Genomic DNA, 27,557 nt, shown 5'->3' with positions numbered 1-27,557 from the left:
CCTTCTCGCCAAGCTGCTTGGCAATGGTCTTGTAGCCCATTCCAGACTTGTGTAGGTCTACAATCTTGTCCCTGACATCCTTGGAGAGCTCTTTGGTCTTGGCCATGGTGGAGAGTTTGGAATCTGATTGATTGATTGCTTCTGTGAACAGGTGTCTTTTATACAGGTAACAAACTGATATTAGGAGCACTCCCTTTAAGAGTGTGCTCCTAATCTCAGCTCGTTACCTGTATAAAAGACACCTGGGAGCCAGAAATCTTTCTGATTGAGAGGGGGTCAAATACTTATTTCCCTCATTAAAATGCAAATCAATTTATAATATTGTTGACATGCGTTTTTCTGGATTTTCTTGTTGTTATTCTGTCTCTCACTGTTCAAATACAACTACCATTAAAATTATAGACTGATCATTTCTTTGTCAGTGGGCAAACGTACAAAATCAGCAGGGGATCAAATACTTCTTTCCCTCACTGTATATGTAACAAAGATATTTTTTTTTTGATAAACCAGTTTTGTTTGCAATTGTTTGATATCCATGAGTATGTCTGTGAATTTTTTGCACAAAAGATTAAACAATAAAGACAAATTTTCACAGCCTTCTTTGCTCATACTTACCAAGGGTGCCAATATTAGTGGAGGGCACTGTATGTGTGTATATACATATGTATATATATATATATATATATATATATATATATATATATATATATATACATACACACACACATATACACACATACATACATACATACGTATGTATGTATGTGTGTATATATATATATATATATATATATATATATATATATATATATATATATATATATATATATATATATATACATACACACACACACACATACGTACGTACGTACGTATATATATATATATATATATATATAGTGTGTGTGTGTGTGTCGGGGGGGTTTCACGCTCCATCAACTCTATGATTTTCATGCATCAGGGCCTAAACAACAACTGTGTGGATCTCACAAAGTTCTATAAACAAACAAATAGCCTCTGGTGACAACAACAACAAAGGACATTTCAATAATTAGTCATTTTTTAATCAAAGAAAAAAGTAAACCAACACTGAGAATCCAGTTGGGGAAAAAATGTGTACACCCTGTAATTCAGTAAGAATTAGAACCACCTTTATCAACAATAACTTGAAGCAAGCATTTTCTGTATAATTTTGTCAGTCGCAAATTATTTTGGAGAAATTTTGGTCCACTCTTCATTATAACATTGCTTCAGTTCATTAAAGGAGGGCATTTGTTTATGCACAGCTCTCTTATGATCCTGCCACAGCATTTCAATGGGGTTGAGGTCTGGACTTTGACTTGGCCAATTTTTTCTTCTTTAGTCATTCAGATGTCAATTTGCTGGTGTGCTTGGGATCATTGTCATGTCATGGCCGTTAGGTTTGTCTCAAGAACATTCTGGTCTAAAGTCATTATCTCAATGACTGCAAGTTTCCCCAGGTCCGTGCAACCAAAACCATCACTCCTCCACCACAATGCTTGATAGTCGGTATGACGTGTTTGTGGTGATGCTGCATTTGGTTTTTGACAAACATGGCACTGTGCATGATAACCAAAGATCTCCACCATGGTCTCTTCAGTCCAAAGGATATTGTTCCAAAACATTTTTTGGTTTGTTCAGATGCAATTTTACTTTTAAATCGGTAGTCACACTTCTTGATGAACAAATCTTGTCCATTTCATTAGTAACACATGGCTGCTAATTACACGCTTAATGATAGTGAAAGTAGGAAGGGTGTACTTATTTTCTCTCACCTGGTTTATGAAAGTTTTACTTTTGGAAAAAAAACTTTACAAGATTACATGTTGAAATCTGTTGTGTTTTTTGCTGTCACCTGAGGTTGTTTGTTTGTTTGTTTGTTTAAGTTTTGGCTCTGATAAACAAAAACATAGAATTGAAGGAGGGTGTACTTTCTATTTCTCATGACTGTATGTTTACATTTACCTTTGCCATTATGGTTATCACACAAAAGAAATGACTGATTTTTCACCTGCTGTATTAAAAGCTGTGCTGAAAGGAAATATTGACTCTTTACATATGAAGTGGAGACAGAGACGTGAAGGCATTTTAAAACTGTCCAGACAAGCCTACTCCATAATTATTTCAAAGTTGCTTGCTTGCCTGGTGTACGGAATGGTGCAGAGTAGTCCGATGCTGTTGGCACAGGCAATAGGATAGCGGGCACACAGAGATACAACGGAGGTCATAGTCTGTCCAAAGGCCTCTTGAACCTGTCCCACCATGCCACCACAGGTCAGCTCCTCAATTCTAGATGCAGGTTTCAAAAAAGGATAAGCTGAAAATGTATATATTCACAACAACTCTAATGAAAAACATAACGGTTTGTAAATGTGTAGAACTAGATGGATAGACAACAGAAAATGGAAAGAGAAAGATATGTCGGTGCCTTTTACATTTTCACCAACATTTGGTATAGCTGGCTTGCTAAAGACACACACAAGACATTGTAATATACTAATCATTAGGCTCGAGTGGTTGTGATGTTTGTCTTGCTGTTAAACTTAATGTAATATACCAAACAAAAACAAAAATGAATAAAAAGGAAAAAGAGCTTTTTAAACAAACAGTTTAGGAAAAGTATCCAAATAACTACCAACAACACACTCATACATTTGCAAGGCAAACATACCTGGGCCCCCCCTGTAACACCATAGTGACAGGACCCACCAGGTGGGTTACTCCACCGACTCGAACAGCTGTGGTTAGGAGCTCTCTCATGTGGACCAGAGCCTGCTTCCTGGTACAACCTCTTCTCCAGCGTGTCTGAGCTGCTGCCAGAAAACTTCGACTAGACACCTACAGTATACAAGATTAGGGTTATTACTGTTATTTTAGCTTCTTAGCCATAAATGATTGCTGGACAGCTTGCACAACTTACAATATGCAATAAACTGTAGATCAGCTAATTTTGGTAAATCTAATGCAGTATTACTTAGAAACAATATTGTTAGAAAAAAAATAAAATTAGTAAGTTTTGTCCAACATAAGAACTTGGAAGACACAGTGAAGGCATTTCTCTCAATGATAAATGGGGTCAGCTTCGTGAGAACATTAATCAGCATACTCACTGCATGATCGGGGGTGGTCCCTATGAAGGCAAAGAGTTGTCCTAGCAGCACACTGTAAGTAGGTTTTTCACTGCTGTCTTCAGCTGCCAGAGACTGCAGCAGTGTAAATGAGCTACTTCTGTTACCGGCAGGGTGAGGGCGCCTCCTACAGAAAAGAAAATTATACACACAGACACAGTACTAGAAACTGGACCCTCAGTTAAGGAATACCAATTAAGTAATACTGAATTGTTTCAATTTTACTCAATCTACCAAAGTTAATAAGCAGCATGTGCACCTTTACTCTGTGTGCTCAAAGATCAAAATTTTGCACAGTTAGCAACAGAACACAGTCTATATATATATTATATATATATATATATATATATATATATATATATATATATATATATATATATATATATATATATATATATATATATATATATATATATATATATATATATGGGATGCACCGATATGAAAATTCTTGGCCAAAGTCGAATATAATGAAAAGCTTGGCTGAAGGCCGAATAACGAACATGTTTTTTCGCGTTTTTTTCCATTTATTTTACCATTTTTTTCCACCACTTACAAAAACTACAATTTCAAAATATTTATTTAACACTGAACATTTTTTTTTCTTTCCAGCAGGCATAGGCTACTAACAAGACAAAATATAACTTTAAATAAATAAATTAGTAAAATAAAAATATTTTTATGTGGTCATCTTTGAGCCCCCTTGAATAGCTTATATTAGGCCCAAGTGCATTGACAAGAGTGCAAAAAATGGTTCTATTGGGTTCTACACGGCTGATTATATTGGGGATACATACCGCTCGCGTCCCTGTACACCTCGGGGAGTATTATAGTAGATATAGTATAGTTAGATACGGTGTTAATGTTATGTTCCCTTAAATAAATACGTCTTTACCTGCTTCCGTACTCTACTCCCTTACGTCTCGCGACGTGACCGAATACTCCGGAACAAAAACAATTAAACGCATGTGTCCATAGTAAACAATGTCATGGTTGCCAACATCCGAAGAGCATGCGCTCGTGCACGTAGCTCGTGCATGTGTGCGCCCCCTCATCGCTCTGAGCACGCTGCCGGAAGTGGAGGTCGTGAAATTCGCGCATCTCACTCTGGTTGCTAGGCTATTTGGTGAGTCATCAATCGCGTCATTGTTCGGTCAAATTTATTAATTAATTAATTATTAATTTATAATTTCGGTTGCCGAACATTCGGTGCATCCCTTGTAATATATATATATATATATATATATATATATATATATATATATATATATATATATATACACATACATACATACACACACAAAAAAATACACACACACACGGCCCTCCACTAATATTGACACCCTTGTGTGTGAGCAAAGAAGAAACCCTAGCTATGAGCAAAGAAGGCTGTGAAAAATTGTCGTTATTGTTTTCACAAAAATACTCTGCTCTCATTACATTTTTTTAAATAATACATTAAATATCTACCACCATATTTAACCGTGGGCATGAGATACTTTTCCATATGGCTACCTCTCTGTGTGCTCCAAAACCACCTCTGGTGTTTATTTCCAAAAAGCTCTATTTTGGTTTCATCTGACCATAGAACCCGATCCCATTTGAAGTTCCAGTAGTGTCTGCAAACTTAAGATGCTTGAGTTTGTTTTTGGATGAGAGTAGATGCTTTTTTCTTGAAACCCTTCCAAACAACTTGTGGTGATGTAGGTGACTTTGTATTGTAGTTTTGGAGACTTTCTGACCCCAAGACACAATTAACTTCTGCAATTCTCCAGCTGTGATCCTTGGAGATTTTTGGCCACTCGAACCGTCCTCTTCACAGTGCGTTGAGACGATATAGACACACGTCCAATTCCAGGTCGATTCATAACATTTCCAGTCGACTGGAACTTCTTAATTATTGCCCTGATGGTGAAAATGGGCATCTTCAATGCTTGTGCTATTTTCTTATAGACACGCCCCATTTGTGAAGCTCAACAACCTTTTGCTGCACATCACAGCTATATTCCTTGGTCTTACCCATTGTTATGAATGACTAAGGTAATTTGGCCTATGTGTTACCTCATATTTATACCCATGTGAAACAGGACGTCATGGTTGTACAATTTCCTGCTCCTAGTCACCCAGGTGTACTAAATAAAATGTCAAATATCAATGGAAATATACTTCAAATAGATTTTTCTCACATGAATTCATCAACAACGATATATTTTTTCTGATAAACCCGTGATGTGTTTGCAATTGTTTGATATCCATGGGAGCAGAATATTTTTATGATTATGTTTAACAATTTCTCACAGTCTCCTTTGCTCACATTTATTAAGAGTATACATACACACACACAAAAAAAAAAAATATATATATATATATATATATATATATATATATATATATATATATATATATATATATATATATATATATATATATATATATATATATATATATATATATATATATATATATATATCTGCTAAAGGGGACAATACTAGCTGCTGCCAAGGGTGTTTTCCACATCTATGGGTATTTCTGTTGAATAAATGATTGAAAAAGCTCATTTTCCTTTTGATTTTGTTAACTTTGTTATTAGGCAGTATTTCAAATATATGACTAAATGTTTGCTTGTCCAAATATGTCAAATAAGCCAGCAATTTCTATGGGGTGTACTTAGTTTTCCCCCATGACTGTATGTGTGCACGCACATTATACACACACACACACACACACACACACACATAGAGCACAACTGCCAGCTCACAGATGCTCTTTTCTGATAATTGTAACTATATAGTAAAAGCATATACTATATAAATAAAAGCACCTTACCTCTGTGTTGCATGTGTGAACTCCAGATCATGGTTTGCTATCATTTCCAGGTCAGAAGGAGCAGACATACTGCGCAGGAAAACTGGCTGCTTCACCATAGCAGCCTTCATATCCGACACCAATTTACAGGCTGGAAGGAAGTACAGTCCATGGTTTATAGTCTGACTTTTTACTATAATACAGCATTATAATAATGCACTCTGACCCCAACTTCCTGACATGCTGGGTATGTTATGATATGCGAAAAAGAGAATTTCTCAATTATTTTCTCTTTTGTTTTATCCATTTATTATTATTATTTTTTTTTACAAATTAATATTATAAATATTGTTATGAATTGCAATTATATTATAAATACAGCTATGAAGGTGGATTTTTTTTCTATTTTGAAATCATATTGTGGCTCACAGTGAAACAGACCACGTTTAACTGGAGTGTATTCGATATTTTAGCCTTTTTTGCTATCCTAACTGCTAAATAAATAATGTAAGGGAAAGAGCAATTAAGAGGTCCAAGCCATTTGTGATGGACTGTGGCAGCACTATGTGATGGACTGTGGCAGCACTATGTGATGGACTGTGGCAGCACTATGTGATGGACTGTGGCAGCACTATGTGATGGACTGTGGCAGCACTATGTGATGGAATGACCACCTGTTTCAAATAGTGCCTCCAGGTGTCCAATGGATAAGTTTGTACCATCAAGTCATGATACCAAAGGTATATACAGAATTTAGTGTCAATTCTCAAAACATTAGATTGTCCTCACTTTCAGTTTCCAGCAGTGCCCCCAATTTTACATCTTGAGATACCATAAAGGCCATGGTTCTGCTGGATGTCTGAACAGCACATCTGTGGGGGCGCAGGCAGAGGTCAGTGACCACGAACACAATGAGGCGTTCAGGGCTCTGACATAGGTGGCCACTGCTTTCTAACATTTGTAGTGTTCTCATTCATGGAGGGAAGGGCAGGGTGGAGGTGGGATGCTATGAAGAGTTCCACTGGAGTTAAGTGGATGAATCCATTGCCTTCCATTGTGACCCAATCAAATGCTGACCTTCATTGGATGGGGTTCTTGGCAGAAAATGAGTGGTCCATGAACTGGTGGCTTCCTGTTGAAAAAAAGACTGGCAGCAGTTCCCTTGCTGAGTATTTCACTTTCAGCAGCCATTCCCTTGTAGTGAGGACCACAAATGGTGGTCTCCTTGAGGACTTAGCATACAGAATGCGGAGCTTTTCAGCTGCCCTTTGCAGACATCATGCAGTTCTCCGTTCAGCTGAGGAGGCCTGTTGGCACAGGTGCCTTCACTTCCTGCCGCAACGGGCTTTGCAGCCTGTGAGGAGGGGACAAGTCCTCATCCTCTTCAGTGAGGCCCACAGACTCGTCTGTGGAGTCTTCTCCAATGACACTGTTGTCCATCTCACTCAGTAACAGGGAAACAGTGTCGAGCTGGTCAACCCAGCTAGCCTCCTTGGGAATGGCAAGTTCCTGAGAATAACTCAGCATATAAATAAATAATCTTGGCTCGCTAGCCTTTGCTGGAGACTCTTGAAGGAAAAGCAGGCAAAGTATTCATATGAAGCTAGGGATGTTAGCATGGTTTGCGCACCTGAGGCACGATGCACACACCAGGTGAGTGCTCATGCTCAAAATCTTGTTCCCACATATGCGTATCTTAGCTTGGGCTTTGCCCTTTCCCATAGCCAGGGTGGGTTACGTGGTTGACATATCCTCTTCAAATCACAGCAAAGTAAGCTTACTAGCTGACTATAACTATTGTTTGGAGACAGGCTAACCATGAACAGATGAGAGTTTAGAGCAGGCAGCGTTCAGTGATTGAGCTGGTAACTCGCACCTTGAACAGTTTAGCTGATCCAGCAGCCGTGATAGACATCTGAGAGATGCTTCTGATAGCAAGAAAAGGTTTTAGACTGTCTAGGTGACAGAGTGCCAAGGATTAGAAGATATATGTAAGCCCTGTCTCTGCAATGTACACATCACGTCTGCAATAGTGCTTTTGAGGGACAATCCAAAGAGGCTTGTTCCACAGTGAGATAAAATGTTTTATACAAGTACCCTTTTATTCATATCATTTTTCTGTTGCTCTCATATTTGGGACCAAATTTCTGGCTTCGCTGCACAATGCAAAAAAAAAAAAAATAGGGGTCAAAAATAGCTACAATTACTCTCCTTACCTTGGAGAGAATAAAAGGTGGTAAACTTAACCAAAATGAAATTAAATCTACACTAATATGTGCATAAACTGAAAGGATATATTTAAAAGAAGGGATTTTTTTTTTAATTGTAGGGAGAGTAAGGACAGCTGATATCAGCAATACTTGCTGCTTGTCCCATATATGTATAGCTGACCATAGCTACAAGGCAACATGTCAGAGAGGATTTGCTGAACTGCTGATTGATGAAGATATACTGTATGCTTAAATATTTTGTGTATTAATATAGTCAATTATCAGTATAAATAAAAATGTATGTTCTTAATGAAGCACAGACACAATAACATTGATGCAGTCAGTACCCTATCAGGTCCAAAAAATGGCAGTGATTATACATTGTGATGACATGAAACAAGGATTATACTGCTTGTAAAAGTCCAATACAGTAACTTACAACAACTCTCTGAAGTTCTACCAAGACCCTATAGTATGTCTTCTAAATGACTGGTTCTTAACAACTTCACAAATTGCATGGTCAATCACATGGTCTTATAAATCTCTTAAAATGTACATCTTATTAACAGATATTAGTGCAAACTTTGGTTACATTATGTAACGGTGAAATAAACAGTTCTGGTTAAAAGGTACTTTGTGTACAGGTAAGTGGAAATTACCTGGTGAGCTTGTAGGTGTTGTGGTTAGGCTCCCGCAGTGTGGAGAAATTGTGACATGCAACAGTAGCTCTGAGCGATTCATTAAGCTCTTTAGCAGAGCTCTGGTCTTGACTAGCGGCACAACACACCTGGAGCGCTGCATCGAACTAACCTCCTGAAAAAAGTTCTCCCTAATGCATGCACACAAACATACACAATTTACTATTATTATTCTTTTTTAAATATGGGTCATTTCACAAAGACAAAACATGCAAGAGTCTGACTTGGACCTTCTTCAAAATCAAGCCACAGTGATCAATCATACTTGTTGGGTTACAAACAGTCGGAAGGCATTGAAAGAACATAACTAGCCACACGTTTATAGTGAGTTACTTGTTGCTAACAAACTACAGTGGATATAGAAACGTCTACACACCCTGTGTAAAATGGCAGGTTTTTGTGATGAAACCAAGATAAATCAGTCAGAGCTTGTCCCCCCTTCAATGTGAAATGACAATGCATACATAATAAGTGAAAAAAACAAATCAGAATTTTTTTTCCATAAAAAAAACAAACTTACAATAACCTAGTTGCGTAAGTGTGCACACCCCTAAACTAATACATTGCTAAAGCACCTTTTGGTTTTATTATACCACTCAGTCTTTCTGGGTAAGAGTGTATCAGCGTGGCACATCTTGACTTGGCAATATTTTTCTTACAAAAACATTCTATACCCATCAGACTGTGAGGGTATGTCCTGTGCACAGCCCACTTCAGGTCACCCCATAGATTTTTAGTTGGATTCAGGTCTGGCCTCTAGCTACGTCATTTAAAAACACCGGTCGTCTTTTGGTTAAGTCATTCCTTTGTTGATTTGGATTTATGCTTTGGGTCATTGTCGTGCTGAAAAGTGAAATTCCTTTTCTTCTTCAGCTTAATAGAAGACAGCTGAAGGTTTTGCACTAAAATCGACTTGTATTTGTAGCTATTCATGATTCCCTCCACCTTCAAAAGCCCCAGTTCTGACTGAAGAAAGCAGCCCTTAAGCACGATGCTTCACCATGTGCATGATGTTCTTTTGGTGATTTTTTTTTGTTGCAAAAAACATACTTTTTGGAATTATGGAATTGGTCGCATCAGACCACAGCACATTTTTCCACATGGTTTGGGAAGATTTAGTTTGGCTTGGATGTTTTTTTCCTAAGAAAGGGCTGCTGATGTCACTGTGGTGCTCCATTTTCTCTATTTGTTGAGGCAGACCTTTACACTGTTCCATAGTACAGCTAATGCTTTGGAATTTTTTTTTATACCCCTCTCCTGATCGATCCCTTTCAAAAACTGTGATGCGATGCATGCTTTGTAAGCTCTTTGCAGATCACGGCTTCAGTAGTCGGAGAAGACCAAGAAAATATGAAGAAAACCCTACAGAAAAAGCTGATCTTTATTTGGGGTTAATCAGAATAATTTCATTGATTACAGCTGTACGAAAATTACTTCTGAACATGAGATTGAATGTGATTGGTTCATTCTGAACACAGCCATATCCCCAAGTATAAAAGGGTGTGTAGACTTCTGCAACCAGGCTATCGTAATTATTGTATATTTCCTATTTTACCCGAAAATGTTTGATTGTTTTTCACTTCAGTTTAATACGTTGTAATTTCATAATTTCTTTTATTTATTTTTTCATAAAAACCCGCCATTTTAACAGGGGTGTGTAGACCTTCCACCTATCCACTGTATCTACAGATACTTTCCAAATTTGTTGTAGTCATGGGAAAATAATACACCATGGAGAAAAAGGAGGAATAGATTTAGAAAATCAAGAGGTGAGAAAGGACAAAAGGATTGAGATTCAATGATAAAATGGTAAAAATTCCTGCAGCATGTTAAAAATGAGGGGGGAAAACGGAATTGGCTCAGTCTTTACATAGTTTTAAAGTTATGTATATTTCATGCCAATATTTAACACATATGCCAAGATCATAACAAGAAATCAAAGAGCAATCCAGTGGCCTTTTTAGACCCCATGTACACACACTGTGCACACTAAGCTTTTATTTTGGCAAATTAATAAACTGCACAATATATTTACTTAGACTGTGAAACCTGTACAGTGAAAAAGCACCACAATGAATGACATTTTAGTGTAAACTGAATAGATAAGTGGTGGGGAGAAAAAACATGCTGTGTGGGTAATGAGAACTGAAACAATAATGAAAGAATGATAATGTAATCTCCAATTCTGTAAAGATTTTTTTTCTGTTTGGCACTATGGGAGTTCATAATTCCACATTCCCAACTGCAAAACCAAAAAAATCCTACACAGAACAGGTAAGACAATTAATTTTCTGAAATGCTAAGGGGGGGAAAAAATCACAATTTAGAACAACTAGAAGAAAAAGCACTCATTTTAAGACGTATCAAATTCTTTTAACAGTTGCTTTCCAATCCAGTTTGCCTTGGAGATGAAAATTGTGAGATACCAGGTGTTTCTAAATAATTGGCTGAGTGAGTTCCTTGCTACTACTCTCCTCCAAGCTGTTTACATATATACACACTGTCACCAAGTGTATGGAAAGCCACAGTACACTCACTGATTTGATAATAAACTCCTCCCATTTTAGCTGCTATCAAGACAAAATCTCAGTAGGAATAACGCTGATTGAATATCATTGGATTTACTTTATTTTTTTTAAAAAGGTTACATTTTACCTTAATGCGAGTACAGCATTTTCTACATCACTCCAATCTAATGGAACCTCCTTCAGAGAACACAGAAGTTCAAGCTCCTTCATTTTGCTCTGAAAAGACACACAAAAATCAATTTTATATAATAAAACAATACATTTATTCAAATTCAGTAACGTCTTTATCCTGGTCAGGGTCACACTTGGATCCGGAGCCTATTATGGGTAGGCCACTAGGTAGCAATACACCATGGTTGGGACGGCAGGGCACCATGCAACTCAATGACATTTCTGGTTTCAGATATTTCATATTTCAGACCTGGTTAATGATATTATGATAACCAGGGTTGACTGAGATTTGCGTGGGGAAACAAGTATTTCGAATGTATTTTTGTTGTACAGACATTATCCATTCCATAATCCCCCTTTCCCTCTCCCATTCTGTGCAACATTTCATACAACAGAAATGTATACACAATGTCTGCAATGACATGTCGCCTTTTCTTCAAAATGTATTAGATTTCATTTTGATTATTTTTTCGATTAAATTTTGCTTAAAAAAGTATTTAATACTAGCCCAATTTTCCAACCATGTCATTAACTGTCTGCTTCGACTCTTCTGTGCATGCATCAGCACCCCAGTGGAGCTCTGTCAGCATTTGTTGCAGTTCCCATTTTGACCACTAGGTGTAATAACTACGTAAGCCAAGTTGGGGATCTACAAACATGAGCAAAAAAGACTTAATTCTGTCAAACTGCACCATTTTAAAATTGTGTATCATGCAAAACATGTAATTAGCATTGAAAAAGAATGTAAAAAGTTGTGAATGAGAATTTTATGAAGATTAATAAATGTTGAACAGCTGATACACATTTGTGCCCAAAAGTTTGCATACCCCTTGAAAAATCTGCTAAATCTTAATACTGTTAAGAAAATAAGATGGATCATAAAAATCCCATGTTGTTGTTTATTTAGTTCTGTCCTGAATAAACTATTTCACATAGCACATGTTTACATATAGTCCACAAGACAAGATGAGAACTGAATTTATAAAAATTACCCCATTCAAAAGTTTCCATACGCTTGATTATTAATCCTGTGTGTTGTTACCTGGATGATCCACGACTGTTATGTTTTGTGAGAGTTATTCATGAGGCCCTTGTTTGTCCTGAGCAGTTAAACTGCCCACTGTTCCTTAGAAAAATCCTCCAGGTCCTGCACACTCTCTGCTTTTCCAGAATCTTCTGTGTATTTAACCCCTTTCCAACAGTGACTATATGATTTTGATGAGATCCATCTTTTCACATTGAGGACAACTGAGGGACTCATACACAATTATTACATAAGGTGCAATCATTCACTGATGCTCAAGAAGGCAACACGACACATTAAGAGCCAGGGGGGTGTAAACTTTTGAACAGGATGACCGGTGTAAATTGTTAGTAGTTTGTCTTCTGGGAGACATGTAAATATCTTATTTAACATCTGAAGGGCAGTACTAAATGAAAAAAAAAGCTGTTTAAACAAAATAATAGCAATTAATTTTGTTAACAGTATTAAGATTTAGCAGATTCTGCATGGGGTATGCAAACTTTTCGGTGCAACTGTAAATGGGGGGGGACTCTGCCCCACCTACCTCCCACGGACAAGCCACCACTGTTTCAGATGTAAATATGTGAGAATTCCAAGTTTATCTCAAAAATGTATAATCGAATAAAACACGGACTCTTAACACTGACTAAAATAGACTAGCGAAGGCAATAATTAAAAAAAAAAAAAGCACCAGAATGCCACAAAAAAAAAAACTCCTTGACTGAGGTTTGCACATTTCAAGACATGTTAAACTTTCCTTTCCTTACCTCAAAAAAGTGGTAGTCATTGAAGAAGGGCGTGTTATTTTCTAGTTTGCCCTGTTGAGCCTCATCAACCTCATTCTGCCATTTCTGTTCTAGCTCGGCCACACTCTGAAAGACACACAAAAACCATACAAATAAATCAAAAGCTACAAAAATTACTCCGAGCTTCTCAACCTTTTGTAACTAAAGCCCTCCCCAGATCTCCCCCATCATGTGGCACGCTCCCCCCATATATATATCTATATATAACCTCTTCTATAATGTTTTTGATAGATATTTTTATTTATGTTTTTGTACTTTTTAAAATCACTTTTCATAACTTGTATTATTTTTTTAAATAACTATATATCGGAAAGGTATGGAACATGGATGATCAAAAATTTCACTGTGCTGTAAGATATGTGTGATCAATAAAGACTCATTATCATTATCCCATTCGCCTTGCATTGTAAAAACATTCGCATAAGAATGATATAAATTGGGATGAAGGGTGCCATGATCTCGTTAGCCATGACTTTGTTAAATCTCCGGCTCTCGGCCCCTCACTGAGCAGAACAGACGCCGAGAGAGGTGTGAGTGCAACGGGAAAGCAAGACCTCACGCTTGCTGGACAGTACTGGTGACATTTGTAAAGTTGCAAAGGTTTGTCCAAAAAGTCACTAGATTTATCATTAGGCCCTTTTTTTTTTTCGTGGCAGGGAGAGTCGCTAAAATGGTCCGAAACGTCGCTAAGTTGGCAGCACTGACACCTAGATAAAAGACAGGCTAAGCGCTGCCTCTCCCAGCAAAAAGAAAACACAGAGGGAGAGGGAACGCAGGGTTTTTCCATTTACGCCCATTCAATTTGAAAAGCAATCATATACACAGAGCACCCAAATGATGCCCTGTCTGTGTTTTTTTTTCTTCTTAAACAATTTTGCACCCTCCTTCCGATCTCCCCACCCCAGGTTGAGAACAACTGCTCTAATTTGACTTACCTTGGCTATTAGCATTTGCCACACCTATTCATTCATGCACTTTCTTTGAACAATAAATCAGCTGCCTATTTCGACAAACTGCAATCAAGCCATTAAATGTGTGATTTTCAAAAAGAGCAGGGGTATAAAGAATTGACTTGTTAGACACTATAAAACAAGCCAGTAAAGTAGTGGGAATAAATGTTGTACAGAAACATGCGACATCTCCTCCCTAGCAAATCTATTGTAAAATGTTTGTTAAATCAAAGCACTGTGAAAGCATAATTTCTTTTTAAACCAAGCACATACAGTGCTGTGAAAGTGTTCGCCCCCTTTCTGAATTTGTGCACATTTTTCACATGATATTTAGTCTAATTTAATAGTAGATTGTAGTAGTATATAGTTCTGCACTTCTTTCATGTCTTGTGTGCAAAGTATCAATTATGCAATTGTCAGGTCTGAATAATAATTTCAAACTAATTAACATACCCTACTCTAAATGAGTCGCCCCATATATGCAAATTATTTCTGCATACCTGAAGCTGTCTCTCCATTGCATTAATCTTCTTGAATGTCTCAGCCATGATTTTGCACAGCAGCTCATACTCCTCTCTGTGTTCCTCTCTGTACTGCAGGTTCACTAATGACTGCAGCGAGTCGATCAGACCCAGGTGTTTTATTACACAGGACACAATCACTTCCTCTATTACATCTGGCCGGATCACCTCTCTAGAAGGAGGAACAGAAGAAAGCAATTCAGGTAAAAAGATAAATAAATAAATATTATGCAAATAAGTTCAAGAGTGGGACCAGGTACAGAAACATTTGAAGAGTGAGAAGTAAATGTGTCAGTTAAATATGTTTTCATACAAAGCTCGCATACAAAGCACAGCTCGCTGGTTCACTGACTTGGACTTTTTGTCTGCAGGAGGACATATCCATCTGATCAACCTCCGCCGGACCTGTTTGTTTCGCTAGCCAGGTTAGCTGAGTCTCTCGCTGTAAGCCGCCTATGCTCGCACTGCTCAATAGGCTGCCCGCCTCCTCTTAAGCCTTCCGCCCCGCGTCCTAGAGCTGCGCACCTTACGGACTTGACTGAGCTCTGTGCCTCGCCGCCATGGTGCATACTAAACTGGCTTCGGCTTCCAACAGGGATAACCAGTCATGTGCCTGCCCGGCTGTGTTCAATGCTCTCATCTCAGCTAGGGATTCTCATCCCTTCTGCATGGGCCTAAAATATGCAGAAGAAGCCATTGATTTCCCAGAAAGTTGTTGCCACTGCCTAGGGTACCCCAAAATGCTCCCGTGCCAAAGGCTCAAAGTGGCCACGATTTCAGACAGTCCGACTCCGATGGGGGAAACAGTGATGACTGCACGCTCCGGGGCCATGTCTTCTCTGAGCTGGGCCGACCAAAGCGACCCATCTCTCCTTGAGGGTATCTTACCAGGTGAACCCTTCTCCTCCTGGTCCACCCTCCTGGAACAGCTCCTCCTGGTCCACCCCGCATGTGCCAAATACATGAAATACTGCTGGGGAGACCCTCTAGGTAAAGGATATGGCGGCTCTTGGCATGGGTGACCCCCAACCCCCCTACACCCAGCCATTGAATCCTCCATCGCGAGACACCTTAAACCCTCCCAAGGTGGTCTGCTCGCCCCCCCAAGCCCACTCTCCCCAGCAAAATGTACAGCTTTTCTGCATCCATCCACCAGGCCTCTTATAAGGTCTCAACCTTGGCTAATAGTTTATCTACTTATATTTTTGCTAATTTATTTTTCACTTGCTTATATTATCATAGGAAATGACGTGCATAATAATGAGAATTATGTGAGCAAAGATGGAGTTGGAGGTAATGAAAAATGCCACATTTTTATGTCACAAATACAATAATGGGGAAAAGAAACCAAGTATCCTCTTGACATATCGTCAAAGGCATCAGATAGATAATAATCCTATAGTCCATTTATTATTAGGCTTAGATGATGTGGACAGTCTACCATACAAGTCCTTGTGAATTCAATATTTTTCAAGAAACAATAACGACTGGAACGACTACATTAATGTAAACCTGTGATTTGCCTTACAGTTCAGAGCTGCCTTTATAGAAAATTCATTATCACTTTTTGACCGATCAGATTTGAAAATTCAGCACTGTGGAGAGCTTTACTGACCAGTGGGAGATATTTTTGTCTCTTATGGTGCTCTCATTCATATACTGAACTCACTGGAACCCTATTTATTCTTAAAAGGGCCAGTGCATGGGGAATTTCAAAATACACCCCCAACACTGTTCCAAAAAACTTATGGAGTGAAAGGTGCAGGGGGACATACAGAGACGAAACACTGTCCTATTCTCATCTCAGGGAGCTTGTCCTTGCCACTGTGACCTCTGGCTTGCTTATAACAGATCTACATCTACACTGCAAGTTAAAGCAATGTAGGAAATGACCTGCAGATGTGCATCACTACCCAAAACATTCATTAATGGGCGAGCAATGGCAAAGTTTTTTCCCATTTTTTAAATAATGTGGATCGTCTGCAATACAAGTCCATATGCAGGAGCTGAGTTCATTAATACAAACCTATTGTTCTTGTTAGAGCTGCAAGTACCGTCAAAGCTGTGTTGTTACATTTACGATTAACCCATAGCTTCTGATTTGAGAAACAAACCATGCTGTGATTATAAAAAGAATTCAAACACAAATACACAAGCAAATACTTAACCTGCAGTGGCAAATCCATTCATGAATGCAAAGGAATGCTGGTGAATATGTAGTAGCCTCTTGTCATCAAACATTTTGAAAGAATTTTTCTGAACATTTTTAAACAACAGAAAAGATAACTCTATGGGACACTAATAGTTTGAAATGCGGAACAAAACAAGGTTCCCATTTATCCCCTCTGCTTTTTACCTTGTATATAAAGCCCCTCTGATCAAGGGCGTAACCATGGTATGGACATTGGGGGCAGTCAAGCCTCCCCAAAATTTGATACTGAAAATTCGCATATTTAGAACATAGTTTTAGGATTACAGTTACCATTTGAATTCATGTGATTTCTGAGTGATAGAAGCTCCCACGGCATGGGGAAATTGTAGGGTGCTGTGGACGTCCTGTGGGCAGATGTATCCTCTGCTCCATAACCTACCATGAAACCCACCACACCAAGTAGAGGCGAGCTAAGATGTGTGCAGGCAAACCACACACGCTAACATTTAAACACGCAATCACGACTTTAAAACCAACTCAGAATGGACGGCTACCTATGAAACTAAATTGAACACTATATATGTTGTAAATACAATTTCCCCTCGGATGCTTCCACGCAATGCTGTGCTGCCTGCACTGTGACCAAGTACCATTTCCTTCCCAGAAGAGCAATGACTGACTTAGACAATCATTTTAATTTGATAAACTGAATATTCTGTTTGTGTAACTGGTGTCATTTATTATGTTAATGTCATCATGCTGTTTAGCTTGCTATGTAATAAGTGTACAAAGTGTACAACAATATATAGTGGTAACCTGAAACGTTAGCTATGTAAAGGGTACTGGAGTTTTCTTTTCTTAATTCTAAAGACAAACTGCCATAACTAGTTCTGAATGGATAACTACAATATGGCCACAACTCAGACGATAGTTCCATATCTCTCGTTGCCAAGCTAGCACATCTTAGCATTATGCTGAGCCTTATATTTGTAAAATCACTTGGTTGTCCTTAGCCCAATTGTAGTGTAAAGGAACGAAATGCTGTGCAACTTTCCTCACTTTCACTCGCATTCATAACAGTCTGTCACAACGTGAGGGTTCACAACGAACTCGGCGGGAGGATGTGCAAGTGAACGTAACATTAATGGTCAAAAACTGGAACTGACGTTAGCCTAGCCTACTTCGTGGGTGTGCAAATATGAAAAGTTAATTGACGTTCTTAAGAACAAACCAACATGGTGTGATGCCTTCAATACTAAGCTAAGGTCACCTACTATTTAGGTATCTAGTTACTTACTGTCTGGAAAAAGCTCGTATGTTCTGCTGCACTTTTCTACGCTTGGCTGCTGTCTCCATTTCTTACAGACTGAGCTGCTAAAATACATCAACGAACTTGCGTTGAGTATGGGCGCAACCAAGTGTACAGTTGGAGGGCACACACCGATTTTCCTTAACAAACGGAAATATATTAAAAAGGAATAGATATAAATAAATAGAATAGATGAAGAAAGACAGAACCGTTGGCAGGGTTCATTAAAGGGGGACATATAGAAAATATTTTGGACTGTATATTGGGGGACAGATTGGTATTTCCTCATTTGGGAAGAATGCGTTTCCCCCCCAAAGAATGCGTGGTTACGCCCATGCCTCTGATTAAAGGAGTTCCTACATTCAATGAGTGGCACTATATACATATGAATTAATGTTATCGTTATTATTTTTGCCAAACCTCCTAATTATGGGTAATTTCTGTTTTCACATTTGTGTACCAGTCTCATATTTACTATACAGCTTCCTTCACAGTTTCAAAACACCACGTATCTCTTATCCCCGCCACACTTCTCCGTGCACATCAGTGCCAGCGAAGGCATATTTGCCCACTCCTCAAAGCTATTTTTATTTTTATATTTAAATATGAACTATTGTTATAGACACAAAAAGGCACCAACTTGGTCATATTCTATGATTCATTATATCGATCGAACCAAAGCAGATTGCAACTGCATAAAAATGAATGATGGCGAACATTAACAGTGAGCATGAAGTCATCAACCTGAGGCACCCAGTCTTGCTCCAGTGCTTACTTGATGCTGGGGCGGAACTGTGGTCGAGCCTTGCCAGAGAGTTCCCTTAGACGGCCCATGATTCCTGGAGGCAGTCGGATACGTGGTAGATCACAATAAACACCAGGAATGAAGCCTGCCGGGTGAACAAGAACATCTGTTGGGTAGGTAAACTCTTGGTCTTCGTCAATGGTAAGCGGGAGCGGAGACGGAGAGGGGGTAAGAGCCGGAGAGATGGCACCATTGGCTTCTACCTGCCACTGGCATCTAAGAGCAAAAAAAAAAAACAGTAAGAGGATTAATTAGATTAAAACTTAGATTAAAATTAGATTCAAACTTATTTTAATTAGAATAAAAAATGTAAAAAGCAATATATTTGTTCAGGTGACCTCTGTAAGAGTTTAGAGCAGAGTAGGTCATGGCAAGCCTCTTCCTCCCGTGTGATCTCTGGGCCGTTGTAGAGTATGCGTAACATGGAACAAGCTAGAACGGAGAGACCCAAAGCAAGGTCAGCCAGAAAAGGCAGACCCCCAGAGACCTCCTCTGATGACTCCTAAAACACAAGGCCAAATGCTTGTCAGTCATTATCTGCTTGTTGGAACTGATCTCTAGTTGGAGGGCTAGGGCTGGCTGTGTGTCTAATCACCCCCCCCCAATCATGCTATCTACAGCATTTTTAGTTCTGTAAAGAGAAAAAAAACTCCTTTGTGCATTTCACTACTGAAATGTTTTTTTTTAATTGGGTATGTATGATCAATCATTCTTGACAGGCTGATGCTGCAACAGGAACAAAGAACCTAAAGAACAGTTTCATAGAGGTTATACAGTGGCAAGAAAAAGTATGTGAACCTTTTTGGAATTTCATGGTTTTCTGCATAAATTTGTCATGAAATGTGATCTGATCTTCATCTAAGTCAAGGGTATTGACAAATATAATGTGCCTTCTTCTTGCCACTGCACATTGCTCCTCCAAAGATGTATTGATGACTATACTATATTTTGCCCCATTGAAAAAAAAACAACAACAAAAAAAAAACTGTTTCACATTTTGATTAGTATTTTTGAAGACAGGGCCATGGGAAGACTAGGCTGCAATATGACTCTCAAAATCCTTTAGACCTTAGTAGCAGTAATTGAACAGACCATGAAGGTTACAATTTCATCAAGAGGCCATCATCTCTCCATCAGTGATGTTAACCCAGACGGCATCACAATCCAAGAATCCAAGCTCCATACCTTCATGCTGTCCTAGGCCACAGGTGTCAAACTCACAGGTGTCAGGCTCATGGGTCAAACACAGCCTGCTGCCATGATTCATTCAGTCACCAAAAACTTGTTAAAAAAAATACTCTAACAGCTCATAGTGCCTACTACTTAACCTTTTTCATAGTACATAAAACTCACGCCAGAGCCGAAGTATAGTGGCAATGAGCTTCGGAGTACACAGGCTCACATCTCAGACTGCTCAAATGTGGAAATGTTCAAATCAACACTTATTTGCTGCAAGTTTGAGCCATGTCTAAAAAGATTTAGAAACATAACAGATATTGCACTTTAATGTGATTCAATAATTGACTCCAAATCCCAAAATGTATGACCCTGTTTAGAGACCAATAACTATGTAGGAAAAATAATAGTTGATGGAGCCAGCAAGATAGCAAACTAAGGATATGTAGGGTGAATTCATGGACACTGGAATATCCGGTAAACTGGGACAGTCAATCTTAGCATCAATTATTTTCTGACTTGATGAAAGTGAAATTCAAAACTTACTTTAAAGTGCTTAAGCACTTAAATAAGGAAATACTTGATAGAAATAATATGATTTCATTTGTGTGAAATTTTATAAAGGGGTGTGGTCAGCAGCAAAAATACCCCCCCCCCCGACGTGTTAACTGATAAATGTTTGTTTTTTTAATTATAGATTAAACATCATTACATTACTCACAAAAATGCTGATGTTTCCCAGGAGCAATTTGAGTTTGAGATCCATGCTCTTGACCATCCACATGTGTCCTTAGAGCAATACTGTCAAAAATTACTTTGGGAATTATTCTTGGTGATTGGGGAGCCCTTAATAAATATTATAAATTCAGCCACTCAGATCGGAACATGACCCAAAGCTAAGAAAAACCACTTATTAATCCATCTTAAACTTCTACTTGCTCTAATTACTGTACAATGTCCAACACATCTTGTCCAAGATCTTGAATAAAGTCCAAGAGTTCTATTCTTTTGTAAGAAAGAATAAAAAGCATGATGTATTAAACTAATGTATAGTCTGGAATCTGGCATTAGCACTTTCAGAATCAGCACTTACCGCTGTCATGGTTATGATTTTATTTGTCAGGCTGTTAACGATAATGAGTCTTTATTGATCACGTATATATATGCACAGTGAAATTCTTTTCTTTGCATATCTTTTCTTTGCATATCCCAGCATGTCAGGAAGCTGGAGTATCAGCCATGATCAGCCCCTGGAGCAGAGAGGGATAAGGGCCTTGCTCAAGGGCCCAACAGCGGCAGCTTGGCAGTGCCGGGGCTTGAACCCCCGACCTGCTGATCAGTAACCCAGAGCCTTAACCGCCAAGCCACCAGTAGCAATATTTTAGATCTCACCACAGAGGTTTAACAGGATTAAAACAGGGGTTCACAAACCTTTTGGCCAAACAACCCCAAATGACCATTATGAATTTTCTGCGAGCCCAAGCCTTGACCAGCCTACATCTTTTAAATTCCAGATTTACAATTTAGGACTACTGCATTATTAGGACATTTTATGATGTCAGTAACATACAGCATGTGTACCATAAATGACTCGAAAACCACAGGAACTTACCAGTCAACTGGCTTTATAAGAGTCATGCATTTCTTGACACTGCTTTTCAAAAGGGCTCATTTGAGGGTGCGAGGGGTCAATTTTTTTTTTATTCAAACTTTAACTGTAATGAGGAAAACTGTAGCACTCAATGACTACGTTTACATGGACAGCAATAATCTAATTATTGACCTTAATCTGAGTAAGATAATAATGTGATTAAGGTGTTTACATGAGTCGCTTTTAGAATACTCCTGTCATGTTCCCGTTTTACATGTTTTAGATCATAATTAGATTAACAGTCCTCGTCATTACGTCACCGCGCCACGCCGTCCGACATCCCTCCAGAATTTCACGTATCGACATACAGTTCGTCTTCGTTATGGTGCCGTATACAGTTTTGGGTGTTTTTATTTAAATTTTTACGAACGCTTCAAGTGCGGTTAATTATTTGTCATGCTATACGTGCAAATAGACGACTGCTTGAAGCCGTGGGCTGCGTCTCAAATCGCATACTTACCTACTGTATAGTAGCCGAGATGCATGTATTTTCCCCCACTGCAGGCCTATAGTAGGCAAGTACACAGTTTGGGACGCAGCCGAACTCTCTTGTTCGCCGTAAAATGTAAAACTGCCGTGTGTGATCGTGTCCTGTCGCAAAATGCGGTGAAAACGCTCACATGACGTTCATAATGTGATTTAAGGTGTTTACATGTCTGTAATACACGTCCATAATACGACTAAAACAGGAGTACTCCACCGGTCTTAATTCGATTAGAGCTTAATTAGATTATGACCATAATTAGATTAAGGTTGGTGTTTACATGGTAGTTTCTTAATCAAAGTATGGTCTTAATTAGATTAAGAGTGGATTATTGTTGTCCATGTAAACACAGTCAGTAACAGTTTGGAAAGGAAGTGATTTGAGACAGAACTCTATTTTTTGTTTGGGTTTTTTTTAAGCTGGGGAAATTTTCACTTTCTATTGTTCAATTCCCATGAAGAATAGTGAAAAAATTATCTGAATGTGGCTGACTGAATTTGACCACCACACATTATTTCGAATTCAAGTTGAAAAGTTTTAGCACTTCTGTCTAATCAGACCAAAAGGTTTTCTACCTCATTTTGATGTGTTCACTTGAAAATATCTACCATATTTCTTACACAGGTAATTTGTGTTGCATGAATTTTAAATTAAGTCTTATAATTAAAAAGGGGATATTCTCAGTATTTCTTTTTTTGCACACACCTTTATACAGCAACTAGTATATTCAATTGTGCAATCTGAGACAATAAAAGCTACAAATAGAAAAACAGTTTGATTTTACTAGTTATAGTAATATCCTCAGTGACTCTTGATTGGTTTATACCATGTCTTTATGGTAAAATGCTTTGCCGTGACAACTGAATCTTTTGAAAATGCGTATTATTATTATTTTACGAATGTACTTGCCTGTGCTCGGACAGTGCAGGAGAAACCCCACATCGCTTTGTCTGGTGTGTTGTGTTCACGGCCACTTCTCATCTCAAAGGAAAATGTCACAGTGTCACCCTCCACCTGAGAAACAACAAAACATGTGATGAGTGCATCTGTGTGTGTAAGCACTTGCATGCAAGAGTCACTTTGTAACACATGTAAGTAACTTGCTAAGTAGTATAATTGCTCACCAAATTCCGTCACACTTTAAATTACAGAAAAATGAAAGAATGAAACAAAGTACCTTACATTACCCTAATGATTTTTGAAAAAAAACAAACAAACAAAAAACACAAGATGTCAATTTCAGAAGAAGAATTTAATTAGCGCTGTGTAATATTAGCAGCTAGCATACAGTAATCTCTCTGGAAAATTAGCAACTAAATAACATTAAAATGTATTCAAATACTACCTTTTTAAATACATAATACATGCTAATAATTTTTTCATTCAGTACTTTTTTATTTAACACTAGCTCAAGTAAATTTATCCAAACAACTTGAACAAAGTTGTACTTATTTATTTTAACCCTGGTTGTTGAGAAGCATTAGCAATTATACAAATCAAAAGTTATGTGGTCATATGCATTTCTGCCGTCTCCACAAATGGCTCGGGTGATCAGATCACAACACATCTCTAAGACGCATGCAGTAGTATCCAAGTGTTTGGCTATCCATCACTAAAGTACATATTTTGCTGATTTTGTTTTTTAAGTTAAAAGAGATAAACATATTCTCCAGCAAACTATTATTTTTTTTTATTAAAATGTTTCTGCAGATAATAATGCAGAGTTATTCATATATAATGAACTTAAATTAAAAAATAGGAATTGCAGCACATACAAAACTTTGGACACCCTAAGTCAGTACTTGGCAACACCCCTTGGCTGATATCACGGTATGCTTTTTGTCTTTTCATTGCTATTTTAGGAATTTTTCAACTACCATTCCTTGCAGACCGTTTCTAGTTCTGATATATTCTATGGCCATCTTGCATGCACAGCATGTTTAAGATCTGCCTACATACAGTCCCTTGCGAAAGCATTGGAACGGTAAAGCCCGTTCTTTTTGGCTTCAGAGCTTTCATTTTCTGATATTTACATCTAGATGTGTTAAACAACTTAGAACATAAACACCTTTTGTTTGAACTCACCCATTTTTCAAGTGATCAAAAATACTAGAACATGTGACTGACAGGTCTTTTTTGTTTCCCAGGTGTGGCCTGTTAGATTGATTGTTTAAAAAGATGATAGCTCTGATAGTTTGGTTTGAGCCCTGGGTTTCACCTGTGAAGACTGCACTTGTTAAAAAAGGTTGAACCATCACAAAAAGCTGTCTATGTGAGAAACACAAGCCATTTTAAAGCTAAGAAAGAGGGAAAATTAATCAGACATGGCACAAGCATTGGGCATAGCCAATACAACAATTTCAAAGGTCCTGATAAAGAAAGAAACCACTGGTGCACTAAGAACCAGACATCAAACAGGTTGACCAATGAAAATAGAAGCAGTTATTGACAAACATTGTGAGAACTATGAAGAAAACCCAATAACAACAGGCAGTGACATCACCAACAACCTCCACAGGGCAGGGGTGAAGGTATCACAATCCACCTTTCAAAGAAGACTTTGACAGCAGAAATAGAGGCCACACCACAAGATTCAAACCACTCATCAGTGGTAAGAATCGAAGACGATACTGGAATTTGCAAAGAAATACAGAGATGAGTCACAAATATTTTGGAACCAAGATTATCTTCTACCAAAGTGATAGAAGGGCCAGAGTGGAGGGGCACTGCTGAGCCGCCGATGGAGTAAGACGCAAAGTTGGAGGCTCCTGCTGATTTCGATTAAAATTGTAATTAACTTGCACTTTTCAGTCATACAATAGATTTTGACTTATTCTACTCAGTTTTTTGTTTGCACGTTTAACTTTGTGGTATGTTAAAATGTCTGGAAAAAACACGAAAGCTCGTGGCACTATTCAGACACAACTGAGGCCTGGTGTACATGCGGCGAGCGAATCGCCTTCTTCCCCTGAATCCACCTCGCTGCGCGGTTACCCCGACGTCGTCGCCATCAAGCTCGAGTTGCTGGCTTCGCTGACGAAGGACACTGTTTTTCAGTCTTGAAGTCAGTAGGGTCCGTTTCTCTTACTGGAACTTTTTTTGGTAATATTTTTTGGGTTAGTTCCGCTTGTGGACTGAGTTTTTTTGTGGACGACTTTTGGTTACTGTGGGTAACACTTTTCTGCTTTGTTCTTTTGGTATATGAAGACTTTGGGTGTGTGTGTTTAGGGGTTTGTTGGGGGGGAGGGGGTCCCACTTCGGCTGTAATTGGCTATTTGTATCCCTGTGGTTTACTTTATTTAAATGGTTAATAGTAATATGGATCCCAGCAGGCTTGCTAAAGAAGCTGAGGGTGAAGGTGATGGACTGGCCAAGCATGTCTCCAGACCTAAACCCTAGTGAGCCTCTGTGGGGCATCCTCAAACGGAAGGTGGAGGAGCACAGGGTCTCTAACATCCACCAGCTCTATGATGTCATTATTGGAGGAGTGGAAGAGAACTCCAGTGGCAACCTGTGAAGCTCTGGCAGTGCTGGAAAATAATGGTGGCCACACAAAATATTGACACTTTGGGCCCAATTTGGACATTTTCACTTAGGGGTGTACTCACTTTTGTTGCCAGCGGTTTAGACATTAATGGCTGTGTGTTGAGTTATTTTGAGGGGACAGCAAATTTACACTGTTACACAAGCTGTACACTCACTACTTTACATTGTAGCAAAGTGTCATTTCTTCAGTGTTGTCACATGAAAAGATGTCATCAAATATTTACAAAAATGTGAGGGGTGTACTTACTTTTGTGTGATACTGTATATTATAGTAGCTGGTACCCTAATGCAAAGACAGGTGTTGTTGGTAAATGTATAATGCTCCAAACTTTGGTGATGTAGAGCTTGCTAATAGATTGTTGAGCAACCTCCCCTTTTTAAATACTCACCTGTTGATTTTCGGAGAGGATTCAAACTGCGTTTTTGACCCAAACTTGGATCGGTCTAATCCCCGTACTCTGAATCAATCTGCTAGGTCTAAAACAGTTTTCCGATTTTGTGTGTCAGAATGGTCTCGTTGATCCATGGAGATCCCGTAACCCCTTTCTTAAAAAGTTTTCTTTCTTCTCCCAGGTGCATCATTCCTATTTGAAGATTGATTCTTTTTTATAGACAGCACTCTTGATTCTTGCGTAGTTTCTTCTGACTATTTGGGTAATGTAATTTCTGACCATGCACCTCTACAATTACATTATTCAACTTTCTACTTATAAACATAGCCCAGCCCCTTGGAGATTTAACTCTTCTTTTGGCAGACAGTGAATTCTGTGAGTTCATTTAAACAACTAAAATGACTTTCTTTTCTTCAATCAGAATGACTCCACTTCTTATTCATTGTTTATGGGAGACACTTAAGTCCTATATCAGACGGCAGATTATTTCTTACTCCGCACTCTCTAATAAAAGGTGCACTGCTAGGTTTAATGAACTCACATCTGCAATCAGTAGCCTCGATCAAAGATATGCATTGAACCCTTCTCCAGAACTTCTTAAACAGAGTCTCAACTTACAGGCAGAATTTAATCTTATTCCAACTAAAGAAGCAGAACGCTTGTTGTTACGTACTTGTGGTTCACACTATGAACATGGCGACAAGCCGAGTCGTTTACTGGCACATCAGCTAAGACAACAGGCCATTTCCTGTCTCATACCTAGTATTAAAAAAACTTAAATGGTTAATGGCGCACTTATATAGTGCTTATATATGACACACTTATATGGCGCTTTTATCCAAAGCGCTTTACACTGTGATATAAACACTTGTAATATTGTCACTATAGAGCCCATGGAAATTAATGCTACTTTTAAATCATTTAACTCTTCACTTTATAAATCCGAATTTCCTGCAGACAATACTAAATTGAATGCATTTGTTCAAAACCTTTGTAACCCTGTTATTGATTCGAATACTGCCAAGCAACTGGACTCCCCACTCTCGCTTGAAGAAATTTTAAATTCAGTTAAAACTATGCAATCTAACAAAGCTCCTGGCCCGGACGGGTTTCCAATCGAATTTTTTTTTTAAATGTTTATTGGAAAATTAGCACCACTGCTTTTATCTGTGTTCAACGA

General features: G+C 38.4%; 1 protein-coding gene across 10 annotated transcripts in view; it reads right to left on the bottom strand.

The window, feature by feature from the left end:
* LOC108255706 (probable E3 ubiquitin-protein ligase HECTD4) overlaps window positions 1–27,557 on the bottom strand; it is a 167,750-nt gene that overhangs the window by 81,172 nt on the left and 59,021 nt on the right. For all 10 annotated transcript variants that reach the window (XM_017451855.3, XM_017451846.3, XM_017451850.3 and 7 more), the window contains 11 exons: window positions 23,349–23,453; window positions 19,467–19,630; window positions 19,099–19,344; window positions 14,842–15,034; window positions 13,353–13,457; window positions 11,518–11,606; window positions 8,824–8,993; window positions 5,976–6,105; window positions 3,132–3,276; window positions 2,693–2,859; window positions 2,164–2,310 (listed from right to left, as the gene is read on the bottom strand). In XM_017451855.3, the coding sequence (XP_017307344.2) occupies window positions 2,164–2,310; window positions 2,693–2,859; window positions 3,132–3,276; window positions 5,976–6,105; window positions 8,824–8,993; window positions 11,518–11,606; window positions 13,353–13,457; window positions 14,842–15,034; window positions 19,099–19,344; window positions 19,467–19,630; window positions 23,349–23,453 (1,661 nt within the window). The remainder of the gene's footprint in view (window positions 1–2,163; window positions 2,311–2,692; window positions 2,860–3,131; window positions 3,277–5,975; window positions 6,106–8,823; window positions 8,994–11,517; window positions 11,607–13,352; window positions 13,458–14,841; window positions 15,035–19,098; window positions 19,345–19,466; window positions 19,631–23,348; window positions 23,454–27,557) is intronic.

Source organism: Ictalurus punctatus, chromosome 22, assembly GCF_001660625.3.
Source record: "Ictalurus punctatus breed USDA103 chromosome 22, Coco_2.0, whole genome shotgun sequence".
In the NCBI taxonomy this organism is placed as follows: domain Eukaryota; kingdom Metazoa; phylum Chordata; class Actinopteri; order Siluriformes; family Ictaluridae; genus Ictalurus; species Ictalurus punctatus.
Note: the sequence above shows the minus strand (reverse complement) of the source record. Positions and strands in the feature narration are given on the sequence as shown.